The following is a 22,286-nucleotide window of genomic DNA, read 5'->3' as shown; positions in this document are numbered from 1 at the left end:
ATGACATTTTGTGTGAGACAAAAATATCTGAATTCACAGACAAGTAAATATTAATATAATGTTTGCCAAAACCTGGAGCTTTGCAACCCATGCGGGTTAAGGGAGCTGTCCAAAGTTCTGAAGCTGTGACCTCGGTGAACAGCGCCCCTCCAATGACACTGTTGCTAATGAAAATAGCGCCAGCTGAAAGAACAGTAGCTACATTATCTATCTAAAAGGATCACTTATGGCTCGACAAAACAGCGAGTAGCACGTATCGTATATGCAAATGTAATTTATAAAGGAAGACGTTATTTCATTTTTAAACGTGGGGATAGTGCAACAGCATTCAAATATTTGTTTGTGTGTCATATTTGATGTTTGAAATTGATAATGTTACTGGGACCAACAACCACATATTTACTTTGAACCCCTACGATATTGCGTTGAGCTGTCCAACTATCCATATATTTCTTAACTTTCTCTTCCCATTACCTGACTTTCAACATGTGTTTCACAGAAGGGTCGTTTATTTCCTGGTTGTGGTGCGACATCTGTTAGAATGCTGTGGACAATGACACTTGAATGACGTAGAAGCCCTATACCGTTCGTGACAGTTCTGCTATTTTATTCTATTAAAAGTACTGTTTAAACGGTTTACCATTCAAGTGACATTCACACACACGTATCTTAATGCCAGTGTCCTAATTCGTGTATCTGTTTAAAGCGTAATTACATTAGCATGCCAATGATATCCCTGTTTATTCTATACTTTGTTATCTAGGTAACATAAAATGCAATATAACTCATATTTGTCCGATACGCTATTTTAAAATGTAAAAGCTTTTTTTTTTTTTTTGAATTCTTCATTTAAATGACGACTCATTATTGTATTGCTTATGTTTTATGGTTTTGATATGTGTAGGTTACTACTGGAGGGCTGATGCTTTGCGTGTTTTTATTTATTTATTTATTTATTTATTTATTTATTTATTTCTGTAGTTGCCTAGCCTATAGAACTAAAATGTCCTTAACATTGAAATTGCATTGGGGTGTTCTATTGTCTGGTTTTTTTTTTTTTTTTTTTTCCTTTGCAGGATATTCTGCGTTTACCAGTGGGCGTGTGCCTGTGATTTCGCGTGTCTAATAATAAAATGTATTCCACATCCATTGCTCGTGTCTGCAGTAATGGGTATTACATGATGTTTCTTTGCGTCACACGACCAAGAAAAAGGAACAATTGAACAAAATGAAACGTGATGTACACGTGATGACGAATGTTGGAAGATTATCTCTATAGTATAACTAACATGTAGTTATGAGTGTACTGTAGCCTGTACACAGGGGCATTATTATTATTATTATTATTATTATTATTATTATTATTATTATTATTATTATTATTATTATCCCCTTCAAAGCATGCAATATTTGTCTGCCATATTCGGTGCACGGATGATATTATTCTTAAATCTATATAAAGCGTGTTTACTAAGTGTCAGAAACTCGAACATTATGAGCGGAAATCACTGTTTCTACTGCATAGAACGTGTCCCAGTTACATAACTCTTTACTGCCACCTTGTGGTCATTTCACGGTTAACTGTTCCTATTGTCCAATATTTGTACTATTTGATAGGAACCACACCAAAAAAAAAAAAAACACCGTCAAGAAAGCATTATATATATATATATATATATATATATATATATATATATATATATATATATATATATATAATGATAGTTAACGAGACAAATGTCGTTTAATCAATCCTGATCCATTTTATCTACCTGTAGATGCATGAGGCATTCACATTATTATTATTTTTTAAATATATACTACATTGACTTTTTAAGCAAATTGGTAATAAGAATAGACCTCCTTTTGCACCATACAGAGCTCATGTATTTCGTGTTATATTTAATTTGCAGTAAGTTTTAAATCGTCTTCTTGCGGTCTATAAAACTGAACCCCTCCTTCTCTCAATATATGGAGCGTGTTGGATACGTACTCTGTTACTCAAAGGGTCAAACTTCCAAAGTCCATCTTCGTGCTCGGGATTCATAATTGAGCTATAAAGCCCCAAGGCATCCAAAAACACCTGCAAAAAAATCACGTTAGCAGAGCTTTCTGTTAGCTTTCCTGCTTTCTGCAGACAAAGCGGATCTAGTCGATACATTACTGGAAGAGCCCCATCCAGTGCCAGAGGAGGTGTTAGTGTGACTCATGCGTGCGTAGTAACAGATAAATAGGCGATTCACGCTTTAAAAACAGCAAATCAAACGTACTTCAACAAAAAAAAAGGTCATGGAGGATGGAATCTTTGCAGTCTATTGATATGCAAACGTCGTTTTCCTTGGAGTGTTATAAACACCCGTAACTCTGCATGTCTACAAGGTAGCAATTTGGTTGTTTTTGAGGTAGTTTCTTGGACTCCGCTACCTGTGTACCTACTCGCCTAAACGGTAAGACACGGATCCTGTGCTTCTGTAAATATGTATTGCCGAGGGATATATCATTGTGTTTTAACTTTCACAAAACTGGTTAGTGGTGATTGTGCATGCTTTTAATTAAGCTCTTGTGGGTGATGTCAGTAAAACATGTATGAAACAATATATGCCCCTGGAATTAGATTCATTACATTGATACAACTTTAGGGTTAAATGTAATTACAGACTGTACAATTTGTCACTATGTTTTAGCTTCCACCAGTTAATGGAAGGTAAACCGTTTTATCAACAGAATACCTTTCAATGGATTTGAAAAATTCTTAAACTTGTGCATTTCTTCTCTCACCATTATGTTTTGTGTGAGGAACGGCACTGGATATAGTATTATAAAATTGAGATTATTTACGGATTTTCCACGTAATTAGTAAACCAATACGGTATTTAGTCAACAATGTACTGACATAATTTATAGAGATAAGCATTTTATTAGCCGTTTGCTTTTTGTAATATAACACATAATGTGAAACAAAATTAAAGTCTGCATGTGTATCTATAATTTAGCTGTATACCTATTTACTTTAATGCAAATATTTTAAATACCTATTCTATCAGTGTCTCCCTTATATCGGGGTACAGTTATTCAAATTTTAAATATTTTAACTAATTTAAAATGTGTTTTGTAAGATGGTGAAATTGGATACATCATTATGGCAGTCAGTGCCCACTGAATAATTACGAGATTCTTCAGGGTCTGCTACACCCGTCGAACTCTGGAACATGATGTCTAGCAGTCGACAAAACCGATAGGAACCCACCGGCATCCTGGCAGAAACACAAATGAATTACTTTGGTCCATTCACTTGTTTTAAAATGTGCTCGTAATTTATGATTGTTGGTTAATATCTGTGGCGCATTTATCCCTGTCTAAAATAAACACTATATAGAAATGTTCTTATACAATGTAATGTTAATGTTAGTTTGTGGTGAGCCATATGCTAATATAACAACATCAGAACTTCTTGCTTTCCAATGCTAAGGTTAAATGCGTTTCCCGAACCAGATTAATACGGAATTCAAATGTAACCCTGTTTGTGAGTTTTCAGGGGTGTAATATCTTTTCTTTTTCCTGCAGTAAACCGTTACTTTCCATTTTGGTAAAATAAGAGGAGTTTCAGAGAAAGTGACAACAGCGATAGGAGTGAGGACATTTGTATCTCAGAACTGATGGCAGCGTCTGATCCTTCATCCTCTGGCGTCGGTCCGGATCCCAACTCGACTAATTTACGACCCCAATCCACAAGTAGGTCTATCAGATAAAATTATATTTCACTTGTGTTATTTACACTTTAGCTATCCCGATCTAAAAATAAAATGAGCAAACTTCAATATTCCTCTTATCCAACAAATCAAGACAGTAAAAAAGCATAGCGGATCTACCGCACCCATTTAACGAGAACTTTTCTTAGCAGGGCATTTAAGTAGGCTATAGCCCATATAATTTTTTCCATTGACGTGACGATCAGCACCCAGCGCGCTCAGTATAATACACAAGACAAGCCACAATGCAGATATTTTACCTCAAAATAAAGATTAGCCTTATTTTATATCCTGTAACATTTTAGATGAGGTTTGTTCAGTATTAATAAGAACCCGGTAATGGTGTTTTATTTATGAATTTAAATCTCCCTAGTATGTTTTCAGGTTTTGTGTATGTGTGTTATTTAAAGGGTTGCATTATTTGAGCTATTGGAAACCAGGAACTAAAAACGAATTCCATTAATTTATGAAGTGCTTTTACATTTAATAGTGCTCGCTTGTTATCCTAAAACGTTTGAGTGAGTGGTTCAAAGTGTAATTAAGTGAAAAGTGGCACTAATTGCCTCTGCACAGAATTGCCCCTAATGGGCCCCGGTTTGCACTAGGTTATCGGAATGTCAGTGGTAGGAGAGGATGCGGTGGATAGATATAAACGGCTTGCTGTTCTGCCTCAACAATTTTCACAATCATACAGGAAAAAAGGGTTCGATGACATAATTACTCACAGAAGCCATCATGATGAAAATGGCCAGCATCAGAGTAATAAATGTTCAGACCTAACATGTATTACACTTCCCCTGTTGATTCCTAAGCATGGTAATGTTGTCGTTTTTTAATTTTATATATTATTTAAAGAAATATATACATGATCTATATATGTGTACACATACTAGAGAGAGAGAGAGAGAGAGAGAGAGAGAGAGAGATAGAGAGAGAGAGAACGAACAAACCCTGTATATATTTCTTAATCTAAAAAAATAACACATCGCCAAACCAACTGAATTATATCCCTCAAAAGCATATAGTCAAAAACCAGGTCATAATATAACATTAGTGGTTCGTGAATAGTCTAGTCATTTTTTTTTCCTGGTTTGATGGACTTTTTCAAATGTATTATTATTATTATTATTATTATTATTATTATTATTATTATTATTATTATTATTATTATTATTATTATTATTAGGGGTGGGGGGGGATTTTATGCTCGTGTATCTTAGTTCTTGCTGCCATTATCTTGCTGTCATGCCTTATCTCTCTCTCTTTCTCTCACTGGCCTGAGGCTGGTTGAGGTGTCAGCAAAGCCTTTTTCTGGAGGCAGTGGCAAATACTAACATCAATAAACACAAAGAAAACCAGACAACCCAACACGGATCATCACCCATGACAGGGTGACTTTCTCAGTCAGATCAAACAAAACCCATGTTTTATTTTAAGACTTTAAGTAGATTTTGATCGCCGGGGAAATTATCTGTCAGTTTTCCTTTAATTATTATTTTTTTTTCCTAGATGAGCATTAGGCCAATATTTTACATTGCCTCTAAAAAAGCAAGGTGCATGGCAAAAGGTACACTCAATGCAGAAAATATGTCTCTTTTAGTAATAATACTATAACTTGTTTTTAAAAACTTATCATGTCAAATAAATGATATACTGGTGGTGTATAAAAACGATATTCATCCATATTTTGTAAATGTAGCCTATCTATTGAAATTCAGGCTTCAAGTGTTAAATATTTAAGCTTCACGCCAATCGTTCTTGAAGATTGTCATGTTGTACATTAAGGTTGTGCTCTTTGTACTAAGGTACACCACATAACATGTTTACTATACTAATATACAAAATAACATTTAAATCACAATAACCAAATAAGTACCTAATATGTTAATGTTATGCATTTCACAAATATTCTATGCATTTCTTTTTAACTGGCTTAAAAAAAATGAAAGCCTTGTGGATCTGGCATGAAACAATGAATGTAAAGGCTTTTGCAGTGCTCGGAGAGTTGAGTGCACGAAAAGGCAATATCTTTATGTTAATACACCACATAACCACAGTATTGGAAGAGAATGTGAAACGCATTAATGTGTTTTTGAATCAACCTAATCTCAGGCTGGCCAAAGGCTAGTCATGCAAGTCCGATCTAGTCAAATACTATTTTTCACCCAATTAATTCTTGAACTCTTCCCCAACCCCATTTCATGGCAGTTTAGTTTGCCGGATCTGTGCCAACATTTATTAGACGCTCTAGTCCCACATGGCTTGTATTGATGGTCTGATGAGATCGGGATATTTAATATATATATATATATATATATATATATATATATATATATATATATATATATATAGATAGATAGATAGATAGATAGATAGATAGATAGATAGATAGATAGATAGATATCTACTGACAGAAAGACAAAACTTATGAATACTTATATACAGACTTGAAATATATATTTAACACCACGTTTAATATAATAGACACACATTTTTGTATTTGTTTATTTATGGCTATAACAAAAATATAATGAGGCTATTCAATCGTCTTTAAACCGTTTTGTTTTAGCATATGACGCATGGTGTGGTGTTGCTCATGGATGTACAAGAAAACTTGGAATGAAGATATGTGGTAAGTTTGCGTGTACCTTATATTTAAACTACAGTATCCATTCCACAGAAATCTTCGTTTGAATGATGTCGTTGTTTTTAACGTCAGAATCTATTCAGCAGTCTGAAAAATGCTGAAAACTGCCATATATAACCTTTTGATTTACTGTATGGGAAACCATTCGTGCCATATTGTTAGGTTAAGTTTGACACCAATTCAAGGAATGCTCTGCATTTACATTCTAGTCAGTAGACCTTACAGAACAACATAACTGAATACCTGCTCCATGCAAAAAAAAAAAAAAAGTGGGGGGTTTGTGCATGAAATGATTTCCAGAAAATGAAACATTTCGGGAAATGATTCATGTTGTCCCTATTGTAACCTGTTTTCTGTGTGTGTGTGCGTGCCGCCTTGTGTGTTTTTTTTTTTTGGTCCGCCAATAGACCTGATACAGTACTCAAAGCAAAATGCGTTGAATTCTGCGTGAAAGAGCTATGTCTACGCGGTATGTAGAGCATTGTTTCCTTGGACAAGACGATTGCGCACATTTTTGTGAATGTGCGAAATTGCTCATTGGTTATGGAAATAAAACCGACTGACTACCTGGATAATTAGCTCGTTTTATAACGCAGTGTCTGTCCCAGAAATCAGAGGTAAAGTTTGGCATCAACATGCTTGTTTTTTATTTATTTATGTATGTATTTATTTATTTTTTATAACAGTTTCCAGGATTTGCTTGGTAGATCAAAATAGGCAATGAGAAGTAAAGGAAGCTTTCCAACAGTTTTGGAAAAGGGCCGCTGCGCCATCTGTTGGTGAGGAAGGTTAATTTCCACCAAATGAGGAATTTCAAAAGAATCACGGGTATTTACATACTATCTGTATAGGTGTTGTGTCATTTCAGGTGAACACGTATTCTTTAGATAACGTGTTTCAAAATATAGACAGTAACCAATACTATATCTATATCAATATCGATATCAATATATATAGATAGATAGATTAGATAGATAGATAGATAGATAGATAGATAGATAGATAGATAGATAGATAGATAGATAGATAGATAGATAGATATACACACACGTTTAGAGCAATACAAATATAATACTAAACAACCATCAAGCTCATACAATAAATAAACCCAAATATATTTGTGTGTGTGGGTTTGTGGTTGTGTGTACTAATATAAACCATGTTCGTTATAACAATATAGAGAGTACAGTTATACACACGTGTTTTTAATCACGACATTTTATGATATGTAAAAAAAGTGAGGAAATACATGTGTTATAGTCATTTTAAATGCATTCGTTTTATAGTTTGCTTGGAGGAAGGGGCTGCCAGGGAAAGCAATAGTTTAATTTACTACGGAAATAATAATCCCACATGTCTATTAATCGTTTTTAGCTAGGGTTCAACAGCCCTTGTGTGGGACCTTAACAGAAAAATCCATAATGTTAGCAGGAATAAAATAATGCTGCGTGCTCATGGATTTGCAGCCTCGAATTCATCAGCCCTTATCAGGTCAGAAAACGCTTCCCCTGGGGGAAAAAAAAAGATTAACGAGAAAGTTATTAAATAGCAATTCGTCAAGGTCCTGTTTTTGTGAGATAACATTGGCGGCCCGTGCACAGACACTACGGACAATGGCAAGGGGGAAAGTGAATGTTATCTCAGGAGGATTTAGTAGATTTAGTGTCCTGTATTTTAATTTGTATATGCAGATATTGATCGCAATGTGCCAATTAATAGGAAAGCAACATTAAACCATTAAAAAAAATACAATACTAGATACACTTTTTAAATGTGGAAACATATCATTATATTTAGAAACTATTTATTGGCGATATGCGCATTTCTAATTTTAATAAAAAAAAACATTCACTGGAATAAACATTCCAATTAACGATAAATTATGTGGGTTTTGAAGTAAAGTGTTTATAAAAAAATAGCCCGTTTCTAATCTTCAAAGAAAGAAAGAAAAACGAATAACTGAAAATGTACATTATTTGCAGCTGACAGTATTTCGGTTTTTGGGTAAGAAATTATACAAACGACTGTCGCCGGCTGAATTTTTCAAGTACACGACACAAATATAATGAACCATTTTGTTGCTGCTCTCTGCGGGGTCCAGAGAGATGTGGCTTCAGTCGTGTAAATCCTTTACTTTCGTTTTCTTCACGGAATAGATACAGTAACGCATTAGGCTACTGGATACTTGTTAAGAAGATTCAGTGGCTTTAAAACTGATGCAGTATTTCAAATGCAAAAAAGGAACACATGTGGAATATTAAATCGTTTTAATATCGAAATGACTTTTTCCTTACAAACAAACCCTTTATTAATACACGTAGAAATTATTGTAATAGATAAAAAAAAAAAAAAAAACGATAAAAATAATTTTATCAGCAAGCTGAATATTTTGTGTTCACTAAGTTATCCATAAAGTTATCGGTCATCAAAAATGCTCTTTACTATCCCCCTGTATTCCAGCACAGTGCCAGATTTAAAAATAGTTAAATGTGGACGGTTTTAAACGGCATTCAGTAATGCGCTTTCGCTCTTGTGATATTAGCGTTAGATACAATGAAATGGCTCACAGTGCAATCATACATCATTGTCCGCTTCGCTCAGTCTATAAATTCTGCCTGGAGGCTTAAATTGCATTGACTCATTCCACAGTTCCTTCTAAAGGCTGCTTACTGGAGCGAAATCTGTCCGATGCACTAAATGACGAATATTTGTTTTTGCATGGCTGGTTTCTAGTGCTGATGTCACTGGGCACAACCTCCTACAGGCAAATAGCCCCCATAAATACACTTTCCCTGGACAACATCAAAACAAACTCAAAACAAAACAATTTACCAAAAGTAAGGGGAGTGTTTGTTTTTTTTCCTATTAACAAAACACAATGTTGGGCAGTGGTAACAGACCGCCTCTTACTTCTACCCCGTGCAACAATGTAGGGTTCTTGCAAAAGAACAACAATCTCGAGGATAAGAGCCGCATCGTCAGCTCCCTGAAGGAACGTCAGTCTTCTAATCTACTGGATGGTGAAAACAGCGAGAGGGAAGGCAGGTTCCGGCGCAACGAGACCGACTTCTCCAATTTATTTGCAAGAGGTAACTTTCTGGTTATAAACATAAGGTTTTGTTTAATATGAATGAAAAAGCAACAGTTGGAATACTGTTGCACAAATATGTTCTAGGCGATACATCATTTACATATCCTAATGTATACTTTATTGCAGGAGTTTTGAGGGGTAATGGGTGTATTCCTTGTTTTATAATGCTTGTTATTATTTACTTGAGTTCTTTTAAATCTTTATGAATTATATTGTAGAACAGTAAAATTGTAGCCTATTAATGATCACTTTACTTTGTAATTTGTATTTTGTCAGCATTGACATGTTGTTGATGAGGGTCGTTTTTGTCTGTGCATATAAAGATTTCGGTTGCATTTGTTTTTAGAGACACTAATGGGAAAGTCAGCTGTTAAAAACGCCATGGCTTTCAGATATTTATTTGTTCCAATTCGAAGAAAGGGGAAATGGCAGTCAAGGTGCACTGAATTGGAATCTATCTTTTATGTTTATGAATCGTTAAATATTGCTTCTTTCTTATGTAGTTGCGTTTTGCACCGTTGAGTATTTCCATTAAGGTGGCTGTTATAAATGTGATGCTTCTTATAGTCTTCTAATGCAATCGACTCTATAATTAATCATATGTTTAATGCACTCCAAGACCTTAGAACAAAAGATGAACACATATAATATATTTTATAATATGTATTGCTATGAAATTTCTAAAGGAATATACAATATTATTACGTCTGTTGAGCAGCTTCAGTCAATATTAGCTGAAAGAAAGGATTGGGAATTATTATTAAAATAAACAAAAAAAAACATATCCTAAGCTGATGTTTATCAAACTGAATTGTGTTAAATTAACAAAGTGTGTTCGATTAAGGAAATGCACAGGTTTTGTTTTAGATCTCAACAACACATTTTATATATATATATAAACTGATTATGAACAATGGGAAAGGATGTGCAACAAACGAATGTCTGCAAAACTTTTAACACATACTGCTTGTTAACCAGATTTATTACCAGCCAAAAATGGAGAGGAGCAGACTATGCAGTTCCTGCTGGAGGTGGTTGACATTCTCTTGAATTATGTCAAGAAAACCTTCGACAGGTCCACCAAAGTGCTGGATTTCCATCATCCCCATCAGCTCTTGGAAGGGATGGAAGGCTTTAATCTGGAACTCTCTGACCAGCCGGAGTCTCTGGAACAGATCCTGGTAGACTGCAGAGACAGTCTGAAATATGGAGTGAGGACAGGTAAAAGACCTTTTGAGCACAGTCACCTAATTACCTGACAAATGCGTAGCGGCGTTAATAACTGCACCCTTCATTATTAATCGGTTTTATAATCTCTATTAGGTTAAGAAAATGATTTATTTCCAACTTTTCTCTACATTTAATTCAGCAGAATTAATTAATTAAGATAGATAGCTATATAGATAGATAGATAGATAGATAGATAGATAGATAGATAGATAGATAGATAGATAGATAGCTATATAGATAGATAGATAGACAGATAGATAGATAGATTGCTTAGGCTTTCAATGGTTTATTTACTAGCCCAAGTAATTTGATAGCCCTACAATTCTGGACATATAAATTAAGTACGTCAGTAAACCTGGAAAATTCCACGATCTCAAATCACCCACGGAAAAACGTTCCTTCATTTTCTAAACAAAAAAAAGAGAGAGGTGACATATGTGCCTCTCAACATTATGTGTACAGTATGAAATAATTTATTGTCGTTATTCAAGTGTAAACAAACTGATTAAACATTTGGAGGGTTTAAAAGTGTGGAGGTGTTCGTTATGCCTATGTAGATATCAGCTCTCAATATATATATATATATATATATATATATATATATATATATATATATATATATATATATATATATATATATATATATATACCTGTCACTTCATGTTCTCGTGGATTTATATGTTCTAGCGCTGAAAAGTTATGGTATAGGCCTACATTTTAACACCACGAGGGTTCTGGGAATCTTTGTTGTCTAATCAGTAGGCGTTTTTTTTTTCTTCACTAAATACTTCATTGAGTCTGAAACGAATCTATACTATTTAATTAGCACCTTTATAGAAAATACGTTTTTTGTCAGGGAGGTAGTAAACAAATGTAAAGACAATTTAATGATTACTACTGACACAAACAGGCAGCGACACCCAAGTAATTCTGAAATTCCTCAGATTGCAATGAACCCAAAGCATCCAAGCGTTTGGACTCACGTCGTTGCTTTTGCCAGAGCTTCTCGTTTTAATCCTTTGTTGAATATCCACATATTGCCTCATTTAAAGGCGTTGTTATTGCACATTATTATTATTATTATTATTATTATTATTATTATTATTATTATTATTATTATTATTATTATTATTATTATTATTATTATTTGCCATTTTAGTTAAGAATGTCTCTTCATATTTGCCAAGCAACATCCATATTGCGAACCCAGTTTTAAATGGCTGGTTTTTATTTCTCAAGCAATACAGTTCCCTTGATAACTTTGATGGCTATAGCTGTTTATTGCACCCTTGGTAATGCTACTGACAGCTATTTTTCTTCCACAGTATTTAACTAGAGTCTGGCCTCTGGGAATCCAGATATAGATTTATGAACTGTGTAAAACAGCAGACAGGTTGCAGAAATGAAACACAGCAGAGACCCAGCGGTATGAAGCACTAGATTCTTCTTTTGGTTCACAACGACCAAACAATATGAAGTAAAAATGTAATCATCTATGAATAATATATTAATAACCTACAAATAACAGTTTACTGCAGTAGGCTTTTCTGCGTTGCTATTGGTAGCTGTCCTTGGTCCTGAAATGCAAAGCCTATGTCGTGCGTGGGTCATTTCGATAAAAAAAAAAAAAATGACGTTTTCCTTTCAAACCATTTAAAAGACATTCAGTATCTGTGAAAAAATGTGTATTTGGCAAATAAACAATAACCCTGACAAGATTCAAACTGTTAAACAATTCTGTAACCATTTATTTTTTACAATTTGTGATTTATAACGATACAATTGTTCTCAGTGTGTTATAGTTGTGTAGATAAATACATCATTCATTTTAATGCAAATATGATTTTTAAAATCACGTAGTTCAACTGTTCACTCTTCATGGGTCATGTAATAGTTCAATGTATATAGTCGGCTGTAGTTTCTGGTGTTAAAAGCATGGGGGCCCAGGTTTCCTAGATCAGACTGTAAAGCTATAGAAAGGAGCCTGTGTTGGTAAAGCTCTTTATTTCTCTTTAGGCCATCCTAGGTTTTTCAACCAGCTTTCCAGTGGATTGGACATTATTGGTTTGGCTGGAGAATGGCTCACCTCAACAGCCAACACTAATATGTAAGTTAAAAAAAACATGTTTTTCATTTCATGCAGAACCCTGAGATAAAACTTACATTTTCAATATGTTCAGCATGTTTCACGGGTCACCTGGCTTTTTAAAAACTCCTTGATGTTAACAAAGATTTATCTTGCTTCTTTTTACATTATGTACCCTTTTAAGGATCTAAATGGAGATGGAAAATAAAAAGCTCTTTTGTAGTGCAGTACTGTAGAAGATTCTTAAGTGGTATAATTACAGTGCCCCCTACTGTGAAGACAAACAGCCAAAAAAAAAATCTGCTTTATCAAAACTTGTCCACAGGGAATTGTCAGATTTCAAGTGAATTTATACTTTGATTTTTTAGGAATTGAAACATGAGGCTTTTTTTCCCCAGAATATGTTAATCATTACTGTTCCATAACAACAAATCTAGATGTCTAAAACTAAATGCATTTTTTTATTTTTTATTTTTTATTTTTATTTTTTGTTCTTTTGCGCAACACATATGCTAACCCCCTACAGGCAAGTTAAATTGAATATTGATCTACATTTTGCCGCTACATAGAGTTTGTGTTTTCATGTCTTTTTTCTTTTATGGTATATGTTATATTAAGCACCTTGAAATAACTTTGGACTCTGAGCTTTTTTGTTTGGGCCATTATTAGATTTAAAACAAATCAAGAAAAGTAATTGCATATTGGATTTTGCTTTAAAAATATGTGCAGAATGAGACTGAATACATGCAGAAGTTGTCCTAGATACAGGTTTACAGCCCACTGACTTTGTCTGATTGTTAGCTGGTATTAACAGACTGCCAGATGTGACCATCCAGGGACTACATTTGCTCCCCCAAGGCTATGCAAGAACTGGTCAGAGCATATCAGACCATGCTGGTGCTGCACATCATCCTTTTAGCCCTTAGTTCACAGGCATTGATTGACTTTATCGTCATATAAAATGTGCTTGTTGATAAGCCCCTATTGGAAATTTAAAGCTGCAGAAACAATACTTCAAGGACATTAAGTATGTAAAACGTATGGCATAACGTGACATGCTGGGTAAATTTCAAATAGTCTCCCATTTTGAGCCACTACACAAGGAAGGTTAAGATCCATGTCTTTCCTTAATCTGTTTTAACTATATATGGACTGTACTTTATCAGAAAGCAGACCTTGTTGACAGTACATTTTGTTTAAATTATTCAATGTAAGATTTAATTGTAGAAAAACAGATTCCTTCTACTTTGAAAACCACCAAACCATTCAATGAGTCAAAAAGACTCTGTTATGATCTGAAACCATGCGAGGAACTACATGTTTAATTAAAGTACTGTCTAACTGAGATGTTTTTAACAGAATTTTTGTTCTGGAGTGGACTAACCTTTTAAAGACAGGTTTTTTTTTTCATAACACCTGCAATGAATAACTAGATGTAGTAGGAAAATAAAACACAAACCTACGATCCAGCAGGGAGCTATGTCACAATATTGAAATCTTATTTTTTTAAAAAATATAATTTCCTTCAATTTATATTGTGCTTTCCCCTTTCTACGCATTAGCTCGGTTCTTTGTTAATCTGCAGGTAAAATGTTACAAATGTCAGAGATGATGCACTAGACCTGTGCATCACAGCTGCAGTAGATGTATTTAAAGGCTGACTGCTCGCTTGTTATTTGTAATGACTAATCAGAGAGTCGTTATTTATAATTACTCCTGACACTTATTGACTGCCACCTAACGTTCAAATAAAATTGTCCTTGGGGTGGGGTGGGGGGAGGTTAGCACCAGGATAATTTCACATGAATAATTGCATTTAGATTTTTGTGATGTTGTTCAATAATCTTAATTATCTTTGCTAGTCAGCTACAGCATGTGTGTTTGCAGTACTAGTTGTCAGTCTGCCGTGTAACAGTTATGGTCTTCCTCTTGTGTAACTAGTCTTGTAAAATTCCAGTCCTGATCCATTAGTCTGAGAGGCAGTCTGTGCCAGAAAGACATGAAACAAAACAAACAGCCCCCAGCAGGAGGTCCGTTAGTTACATGACAGTGAAAGATACGTGTGGTAATATAAATCTATTGAACAGTTTCTTTGTGTCATTGGGTACATAGGACGCTTCATATATCAATCAAGTGGAAAATTATACTTTTTCTATAAATGAATGCAAATATGATTTGGTAAATAATAGTGGAATAGAAAAAAAGTACGATTTAGAGGACCATTTCCCGCAGGTTGACTTGGTTTTGAATACAGAGAGTTCTTCCCATTCTAATTTCTGTGTCTGTTTCAGTGTGTTCCCAGGGATAGTTTGTACATACATCTTAAGATGATTGAAATAAACACACCTGTCAGTCTTGTACAATCGTGTGTTGTCTCTGGATAAATTATAACTGGTTGCTCTTCCCAGGTTTACCTATGAGATTGCTCCAGTATTTGTCCTTATGGAGCAGCTCACCCTGAAGAAAATGAGGGAGATGGTTGGTTGGCCAGGTGGAGATGGGGATGGTATATTTTCACCTGGTGAGTAGTTAATGGCCTCAATTACATATGGTGATGTCAGATGTCAATGTAAGGGTGATGTAAGGCAGCATTGCTAATTGATGGTTTAATTTACAGATTCTTGTTTCAAGATATTTACATTCTAATGACAGATCTGATGAATTAAATATCAACCAGGAATGTAGACATTGTCTTTGAATTGAATACAGCTCTGCCACTTCCAGCTTTCCACAATATAAATGTTCAGTATCAAATGTATTGCTTGCATTGATATGATACTGAATTTTAGATAAAAGAAAACCCATTGACAATATAATATTGTAATACGTAAAAAGATTTGATTTCCCATTATGAAAAACCTGCAATACAATCGAGATAGTGTTTTTAAGGTAGTTTTGCAAAGTGAGTAAAAAATGCATTTGTTTACTTATAAAAAATTGTAAAATCTTCTGATCATCTCTTCACAGGTGGAGCCATATCCAACATGTATGGTGTCATGGCTGCTCGGTACAAGTATTTCCCTGAAGTCAAAACCAAAGGCATGGCTGCTGCCCCCAAACTGCTCCTCTTCACATCAGAACACGTGGGTCCCTTTGGTTTTTATTATTCCTTGCATTGAATTTATAGGACCCCTTTTAAAAAAAGGCTTTGGCCTTAATCAATTGTCCCAAAGTAAAATGCAATCATTTGAAATTATTCTGTGTGTATTTTTTATTTTTTTTATTGCAGAGCCACTATTCCATAAAGAAAGCTGGTGCTGCCCTTGGGTTCGGAACAGAAAATGTTATTTTACTGAAAAGCGATGAAAGGTATGATGTTTAAACAGCAGTCACATGGTAGTCCTTTTAACCTGTATAAAACATCATTACTCTGCATGTTAAGCTAATTGCTGCTTATCTGAGGTGTGAAATATATCTTTCATGTTTGACACCTGTGTCCGTCCATTTTATTACAGGGGGAGAGTTATACCAGCTGATTTGGAAGCCAAGATTCTTGACGCTAAGCAAAAGGTGAGCAAATGCATCAATGATAAACACAATCGCATTATTGTTACTAAGCCTCGTGACTTCATATTGAGATAAAGCTCTTCAAACTGTTGGCACGGCTAATTCTGTGGAATGAATACAAACAGTGATTTATATTTATTTCTAGGGACATGTTCCAATGTTTGTGAATGCCACAGCTGGCACCACAGTATACGGTGCTTTTGACCCCATCCAGGAGATTGCAGATATCTGTGAAAAGTACAACCTGTGGCTCCACGTAGATGTAAGTGAACTTTATCAAACTGTCTATTACACTTTATAACAGCAATACAATGAGAGAACAGCTAGCACCTGCAGCCGGTGAGAATTCTATTGCTGACAGTATTTACTTCATGTAACCGTAATCATAAATTAATATACAAGCCTACCTAAACACTTTCAGCACTGCAGACCTGTAAAGAGGCCTAGGAAACATGATGCCACTCAAAATGGCAGAACACTACACCTAGTGGAGTCTAGTAACAAATATATCTACTCTGCACAACAGAGCAGTTAATGGCCCTATATCAGATACTAACACTTTTTAAATTAGTTATGGTATATCTGTCCTTTGCAAAGATACTGAAAGAGTTAATAATATACCTGCATTTTATGTATATTAAAATCCCTCATACTTTGTGTATTGGCAGATTAACAGTATTGTCCATTAAAACCCATGTTTTCCATTGTGCTAATCCATCAAACAGGCTGCATGGGGAGGTGGATTGCTAATGTCCAGGAAGCATCGCCATAAGCTGAATGGCATTGAAAGGTATTGAAAAGCTTGGCTTTTGATAATGACTGTAGAGAACATGCAGCCTATGGCCTGTTTTACAAACGCACTATTTGTTGTCATAGGGCCAACTCTGTGACCTGGAATCCACACAAAATGATGGGAGTTTTGTTACAGTGTTCAGCCATTCTTGTCAGAGAAAAGGTGGGCTCTGGATTTTTGAAATCTAATAATATATAACCTCTGTGCCATGTTGTTTTGGAGTTCCTTGAAACCCAAACTGAGAAAAAAAAGTAATTCCCAGTTATTACATACATCTGCCCACTGGGTGTCACTGTTGCTCTATAATTTCATCTGAAAAGTACTACTTTTGCACAGTGTCTGTCTGTCTGCTTGCCTTTTGATCTAGAACATACATTTGTCACACTTTAAAGTTAAGAATTTATTGTAACCAAGGTTTTATTTCAGAATATCATTTTTCACTCAATACAATAACAAGGTACCAATGATTACTTCTGACCATTATTGTTTTTAACATTTATAAAATCATAACAATGACCAAATACACTACTGTGCCACTGATTGCCTTACCACACATAAAATCATGAAACCATGATGGAGCACGACCTCTTAGTGAAAGTTTTTTTTTTTTCTATTGTCAATCAGAAGTGCTTATCATGGTACTGATGCAGTGTCTTGTCTGCAGGGTATTCTCCAAGGCTGCAATCAGATGTGTGCCGGGTACCTCTTCCAGCAGGACAAGCAGTATGACATATCCTATGACACCGGAGATAAGGCAATACAGTGTGGCCGTCACGTGGACATCTTTAAATTCTGGCTCATGTGGAAAGCAAAGGTAAATATGCTGCCATCTGCTTGTTAATATTTCTAAACATGATTAACAAAGATATGGTTGAATTGCAAAGTTCAGGCTATATTACTCCCAAATGCTTTTTATTGAATTATTCATGTATGTTGTTTTATTTTAGGGGTAAATAGTCAATAAATTAAGTACAATGTATTTTTCTGTGTAATGTATATTAAAATAGACCAGTGGTAGGCAACCTCAGCATTTCTGGTCAAGATATTTGTCCCCAGACATGTTCTTAATTGTTAATTCGAACCAATTAAACTCTTGACTGTGTCTTAAAGTACATACTCAATTAAATATAACTTTTTTTGCTTTTTTGTTTTAAAGGGCACAATAGGATTTGAGCAACAGATTAACAAGTGCTTGGAGCTCTCCGAGTACCTCTACACTAAAATAAAGAACAGGGATGGGTACCAAATGGTCTTCAATGGAGAGGCAAGTCATCATTTGCTGGCTGATTCCCCCTGCCCGCTTCTGATTGTAAAGCAAAATGAGCAATGCATTATCTACATAAAGCGTCCGTGCAGAGAGACGCGTGATGAATATAAAGCAGTTCCCATTACCTTGCACGCTTTAAGACTGATTCATTAATAACAGCGGTAGGTGGCTTAGCAATGAAATATGAAGCCTTCCACCTCTAGGTCGCCCATTTGATTTCATCCCACTGCATCAGTATTGATTGATGTGCTGGCAGACTGCAATGATTTCTGGTGGTCTCAGCCCTGTGCCTAGCTGACACAAACTGATATCACCAATCCTTTATCAAAGGTGGCACTTAGTTTCTCACTTCAAGCAGCCCTCGGTTGGGGCCAGGGATGGAGTGGGCATGGTGCCTGAACTATTCTTTCACTAGTTTTCAGGCATATTACGCGGGCATTGCCAGTTAGGTCACAATGCCTCCACTAATACTCTACCTCCTTGAGAAACTAAGGATCCAATCACCAGTGCTTTAACTGGCACCTGACATCATCTTCTAACACATTGTAATAGGCTGATACACTTAGGAATGTCTGTAAACATACAGTACAGTAAATACCAGCTGTGGCAAAATTACCCAAAACGTAAGCAAAAATAAATAAATACAGAAAATAAAAACAACGTTTATGGTGATGATTTTAATAAATTAACTATAGCATTTCGCAAGCTAGGATATAAAGATAGTGTATAATTCTGTGTCTGTGATTAACAACCTTTCTGGTGTTTTTTTTTTTTTCTACAGCCTCAGCACACAAACGTTTGTTTCTGGTACATTCCACTAAGCCTCAGGGGTATGCCTGATTGTGAAGAGAGAAGGCAAAGGTTGCATAAGGTAGGAAACAATGCCATTGTTTTTAATATCATAATAACATTTAAATGCAAAAAATGTATCCTGATATTTAATTCTAGTCTGGGGTGTTTTTTAGTGGGAGGTTTTCCAAAGGTACCACATACAATTTTGAACACCACAGTAAAACAAATAAAACATTTTAGGTATTTATAAAGTACCTTAAAAGTGTCACTGATTGCACTATGCTTTCCAGTGTGCTGCTGAAAAGTGCAAAGGCTTATTCTTCATGTTGTTTCCTGCACAGGTTGCTCCGAAAATCAAGGCATGTATGATGGAGACAGGTACAACTATGGTAGGATACCAGCCTCAAGGAAATAAAGTCAATTTCTTCAGAATGATCGTCTCAAATCCAGCCGCCACAAAGTCAGACATTGACTTCCTCATTGACGAAATCGAGAGACTGGGGCACGATTTGTAAAAAAACCAGAGCCCTCACTCGCGAGCAGTCAGAGTCTCGGTCGAAGGCACATTTCTAACCAGTTTTGACATGACCAGTTCTAAATAGACCTACAGTGAGGTTTCAGGTTCCTGTTGCATCTCGAGCTGTTAAAACCTGTCTGTAGGTCTTTTTAGGGAAATGGCAAGCTGTAACTCTAATATCCAAAAGTGTTATGTCAATATGTATTCAAGTTTGTTCTGTCTTTTAGCAGTGACTATACCGTATTAGAATTAACGACTGTATTTAAGAATTATTTTAAGGTTTAAAAGTATCCATCCTGTATTTGACTATATGAATAATCCTCAGCATGCGTGCCACATTGAGAGAGTGCTAGGGTCTCTGAACTGTTGAGTGCTGTGGACAGTGCGTGCTGTGAATCATCCCTAGAGGTGAGGTATAGAGCAAACATTAGACCTATTTCAATCAACATAATTTATCTTTCGCTGTATTATACTTAATATTGGTGCTCCTGCTATAAATGTAATTACAGAGCCTGAAGCACTACCTTATATCTTCGCTGTACTGCCCTTTTGGTGTGAGTAAAGGGGATCACTGTAACACAGTCATTGTCAGAGGTATAATATTGCTGTGTTTTTAGAGATAATGATTTTGTGTAGATTGTGTATATTATTGGTAATTGCCTTTGTGACAAAATAATATATGTAATAGTTTTACAGTAAGAGATGTTTAAGAAAAAAAAATATATAGGTATATAATGAAATATTACCTTATTTATATTCAGAAATGACTAGTGTTAAAGAATTGTCAAGTATTTTCTTCCATTTGTAACTTATCCTTATTTATATAACACTATATGGTCAAAGTGAGTTTTAAATGATGTTGAATTAATGTTTTAGCCAAAGAAACAGTGACATTTGCTCATATATTTATTCTGTTGCCCTTAAAATGTCACATCTGTGGATATTACAGCTTATATTCTATTAAATTATCACAATGTCTGTAAAAATCAAATATAATTATATAACACCCTAGCCCTTAGTCAGATATGTATCTTCTATAACTGGGATATCTCACTGAGTATCAATCGCATTGTATTAATGTTTCTTTATCAAACTGTGTAGGTGTCACTTGGACAAGATCCCAGATATTTACCTTTAACTATTAGCAACTATTCGCAAGACTACTTTATATGGAAAGAAACTCAATCTGACAGATGGAGTCTGCCCTGGAAACTATACAAATACATTGATTTTTTTTTTTTCTTTAATAAGATTTACTATTTAAAACATGTGGAGGATGGGATCTGCAGGAGCTAAACCTTAAAAGCATACTTTGCAAAAACACTGTAGTCTTTACAACTATAATAAAACAAACATATTTAAAACACTTTATTTTCTTTTAGTTGTTCATGTTAAAACTGCATTAAACGTAATTAAGTATGTCTGGTGTCACTATTGTATCTCTTTATATGTTGATATGTGTTGGGAAATGATTTCTCAAGCCTAGAAGAATCCACAATGCATTTGTCAGTTATATTTTACACAGCCGTAGTGCCATTATTAACAAGAATGCTGAAATTGCTGCTAACAGATGTAGTCCCATGAATTATTTAATCACTTAGAGCTACAGAAGATGCTGCATTTGTACTGTAATTCATAAAAGCTGGCCCAATAAAAAAAAAAAGATGAGGATGTTCCGTGGGTTATACTAGAAACATAGTCATGTCTCTCTAATCCCCCCCCTACCCAAACCCTCACCCAAACCCTCACCCCAATCCCTCACCCCAATCCTTCACCACAAACCCTCACCCCAATCCCTCACCCGAAACCCTCACCCCAATCCCTCACCCCAAACCCTCACCCCAATCCCTCACCCGAAACCCTCCCCCCAATCCCTCCCCCCAATCCTTCACCCCAATCCCTCCCCCAATCCTTCACCCAAAACCCTCACCCCAATCCCTCACCCAAACCCTTGCCCCAATCCCTCACCCGAAACCCTCACCCCAATCCCTCACCCCAATCCCTCACCCCAAACCCTCACCCCAAACCCTCACCCCGATCCCTCACCCCAATCGCTCACCCCAATCCCTCACCCCGATCCCTCACCCCGATCCCTCACCCCGATCCCTCACCCCAAACCCTCACCCCAATCCCTCACCCGAAACCCTCACCCCAATCCTTCACCCCAATCCCTCACCCCAATCCTTCACCCCAAACCCTCACCCCAATCCCATACCCGAAACCCTCCCCCCAATCCCTCCCCCAATCCTTCACCCAAAACCCTCACCCCAATCCCTCACCCAAACCCTCACCCAAACCCTCACCCCAAACCCTCACCCCGATCCCTCACCCCAATCGCTCACCCCAATTCCTCAACCCAATCCCTCACCCCGAACCCTCACCCCGATCCCTCACCCCAATCCCTCATCCCTTCTGAACAGCTATCAGATAGAAACAACTTCCAGCTGTCTACTTTGCACCATCTGAAAAGACTTCTACAGGCCTAACTGCTGATTGCCTGGCTGGTTGTATTCTTACAGTGATCGTGACATTATGACATCACTAATGCATTGTAACTGCTTGTGTTCTTTGTGAGTGCTTTGTTTAAGGTAAGGTGTTGACTATGAA

The 22,286-nt window shown here is 35.8% G+C and overlaps 2 protein-coding genes across 2 annotated transcripts; both read left to right on the top strand.

Annotated features, from left to right (window-relative positions):
• Positions 1 to 2,079: 2,079 nt before the first annotated feature.
• LOC117426901 (glutamate decarboxylase 1-like) lies at positions 2,080 to 21,100 on the top strand. The gene is made up of 17 exons (XM_034045095.3): positions 2,080 to 2,447; positions 3,565 to 3,732; positions 6,319 to 6,381; positions 9,330 to 9,485; positions 10,466 to 10,708; positions 12,734 to 12,824; positions 15,212 to 15,324; positions 15,771 to 15,886; positions 16,033 to 16,112; positions 16,259 to 16,313; positions 16,456 to 16,572; positions 17,036 to 17,100; positions 17,187 to 17,265; positions 17,768 to 17,917; positions 18,260 to 18,367; positions 19,152 to 19,241; positions 19,504 to 21,100. The coding sequence occupies exons 2-17, from the start codon at positions 3,657 to 3,659 to the stop codon at positions 19,675 to 19,677; spliced, it is 1,776 nt and encodes a 591-aa protein (XP_033900986.2). The 5' UTR covers positions 2,080 to 2,447; positions 3,565 to 3,656; the 3' UTR covers positions 19,678 to 21,100.
• On the top strand, positions 20,513 to 22,165 carry LOC117426694 (uncharacterized). Its single transcript, XM_034044587.3, has 2 exons — positions 20,513 to 20,521; positions 21,371 to 22,165. The coding sequence occupies exons 1-2, from the start codon at positions 20,513 to 20,515 to the stop codon at positions 22,163 to 22,165; spliced, it is 804 nt and encodes a 267-aa protein (XP_033900478.3).
• The last annotated feature ends 121 nt before the right edge of the window (positions 22,166 to 22,286 follow it).

The sequence above is a fragment of the Acipenser ruthenus genome, chromosome 11, assembly GCF_902713425.1.
Source record: "Acipenser ruthenus chromosome 11, fAciRut3.2 maternal haplotype, whole genome shotgun sequence".
In the NCBI taxonomy this organism is placed as follows: domain Eukaryota; kingdom Metazoa; phylum Chordata; class Actinopteri; order Acipenseriformes; family Acipenseridae; genus Acipenser; species Acipenser ruthenus.
Note: the sequence above shows the minus strand (reverse complement) of the source record. Positions and strands in the feature narration are given on the sequence as shown.

What these genes read in the sequence shown, in the direction of transcription:
- LOC117426901 (XM_034045095.3), top strand. Translation starts at nt 3,657, where the DNA reads ATGGCAGCGTCTGATCCTTCATCCTCTGGCGTCGGTCCGGATCCCAAC. An exon ending in TCCTCTTCACATCAGAACAC is followed by an intron (nt 15,887 to 16,032) that starts GTGGGTCCCTTT and finishes TTTTTATTGCAG; the next exon opens with AGCCACTATTCCATAAAGAA. An exon ending in CCATTCTTGTCAGAGAAAAG is followed by an intron (nt 17,266 to 17,767) that starts GTGGGCTCTGGA and finishes TCTTGTCTGCAG; the next exon opens with GGTATTCTCCAAGGCTGCAA.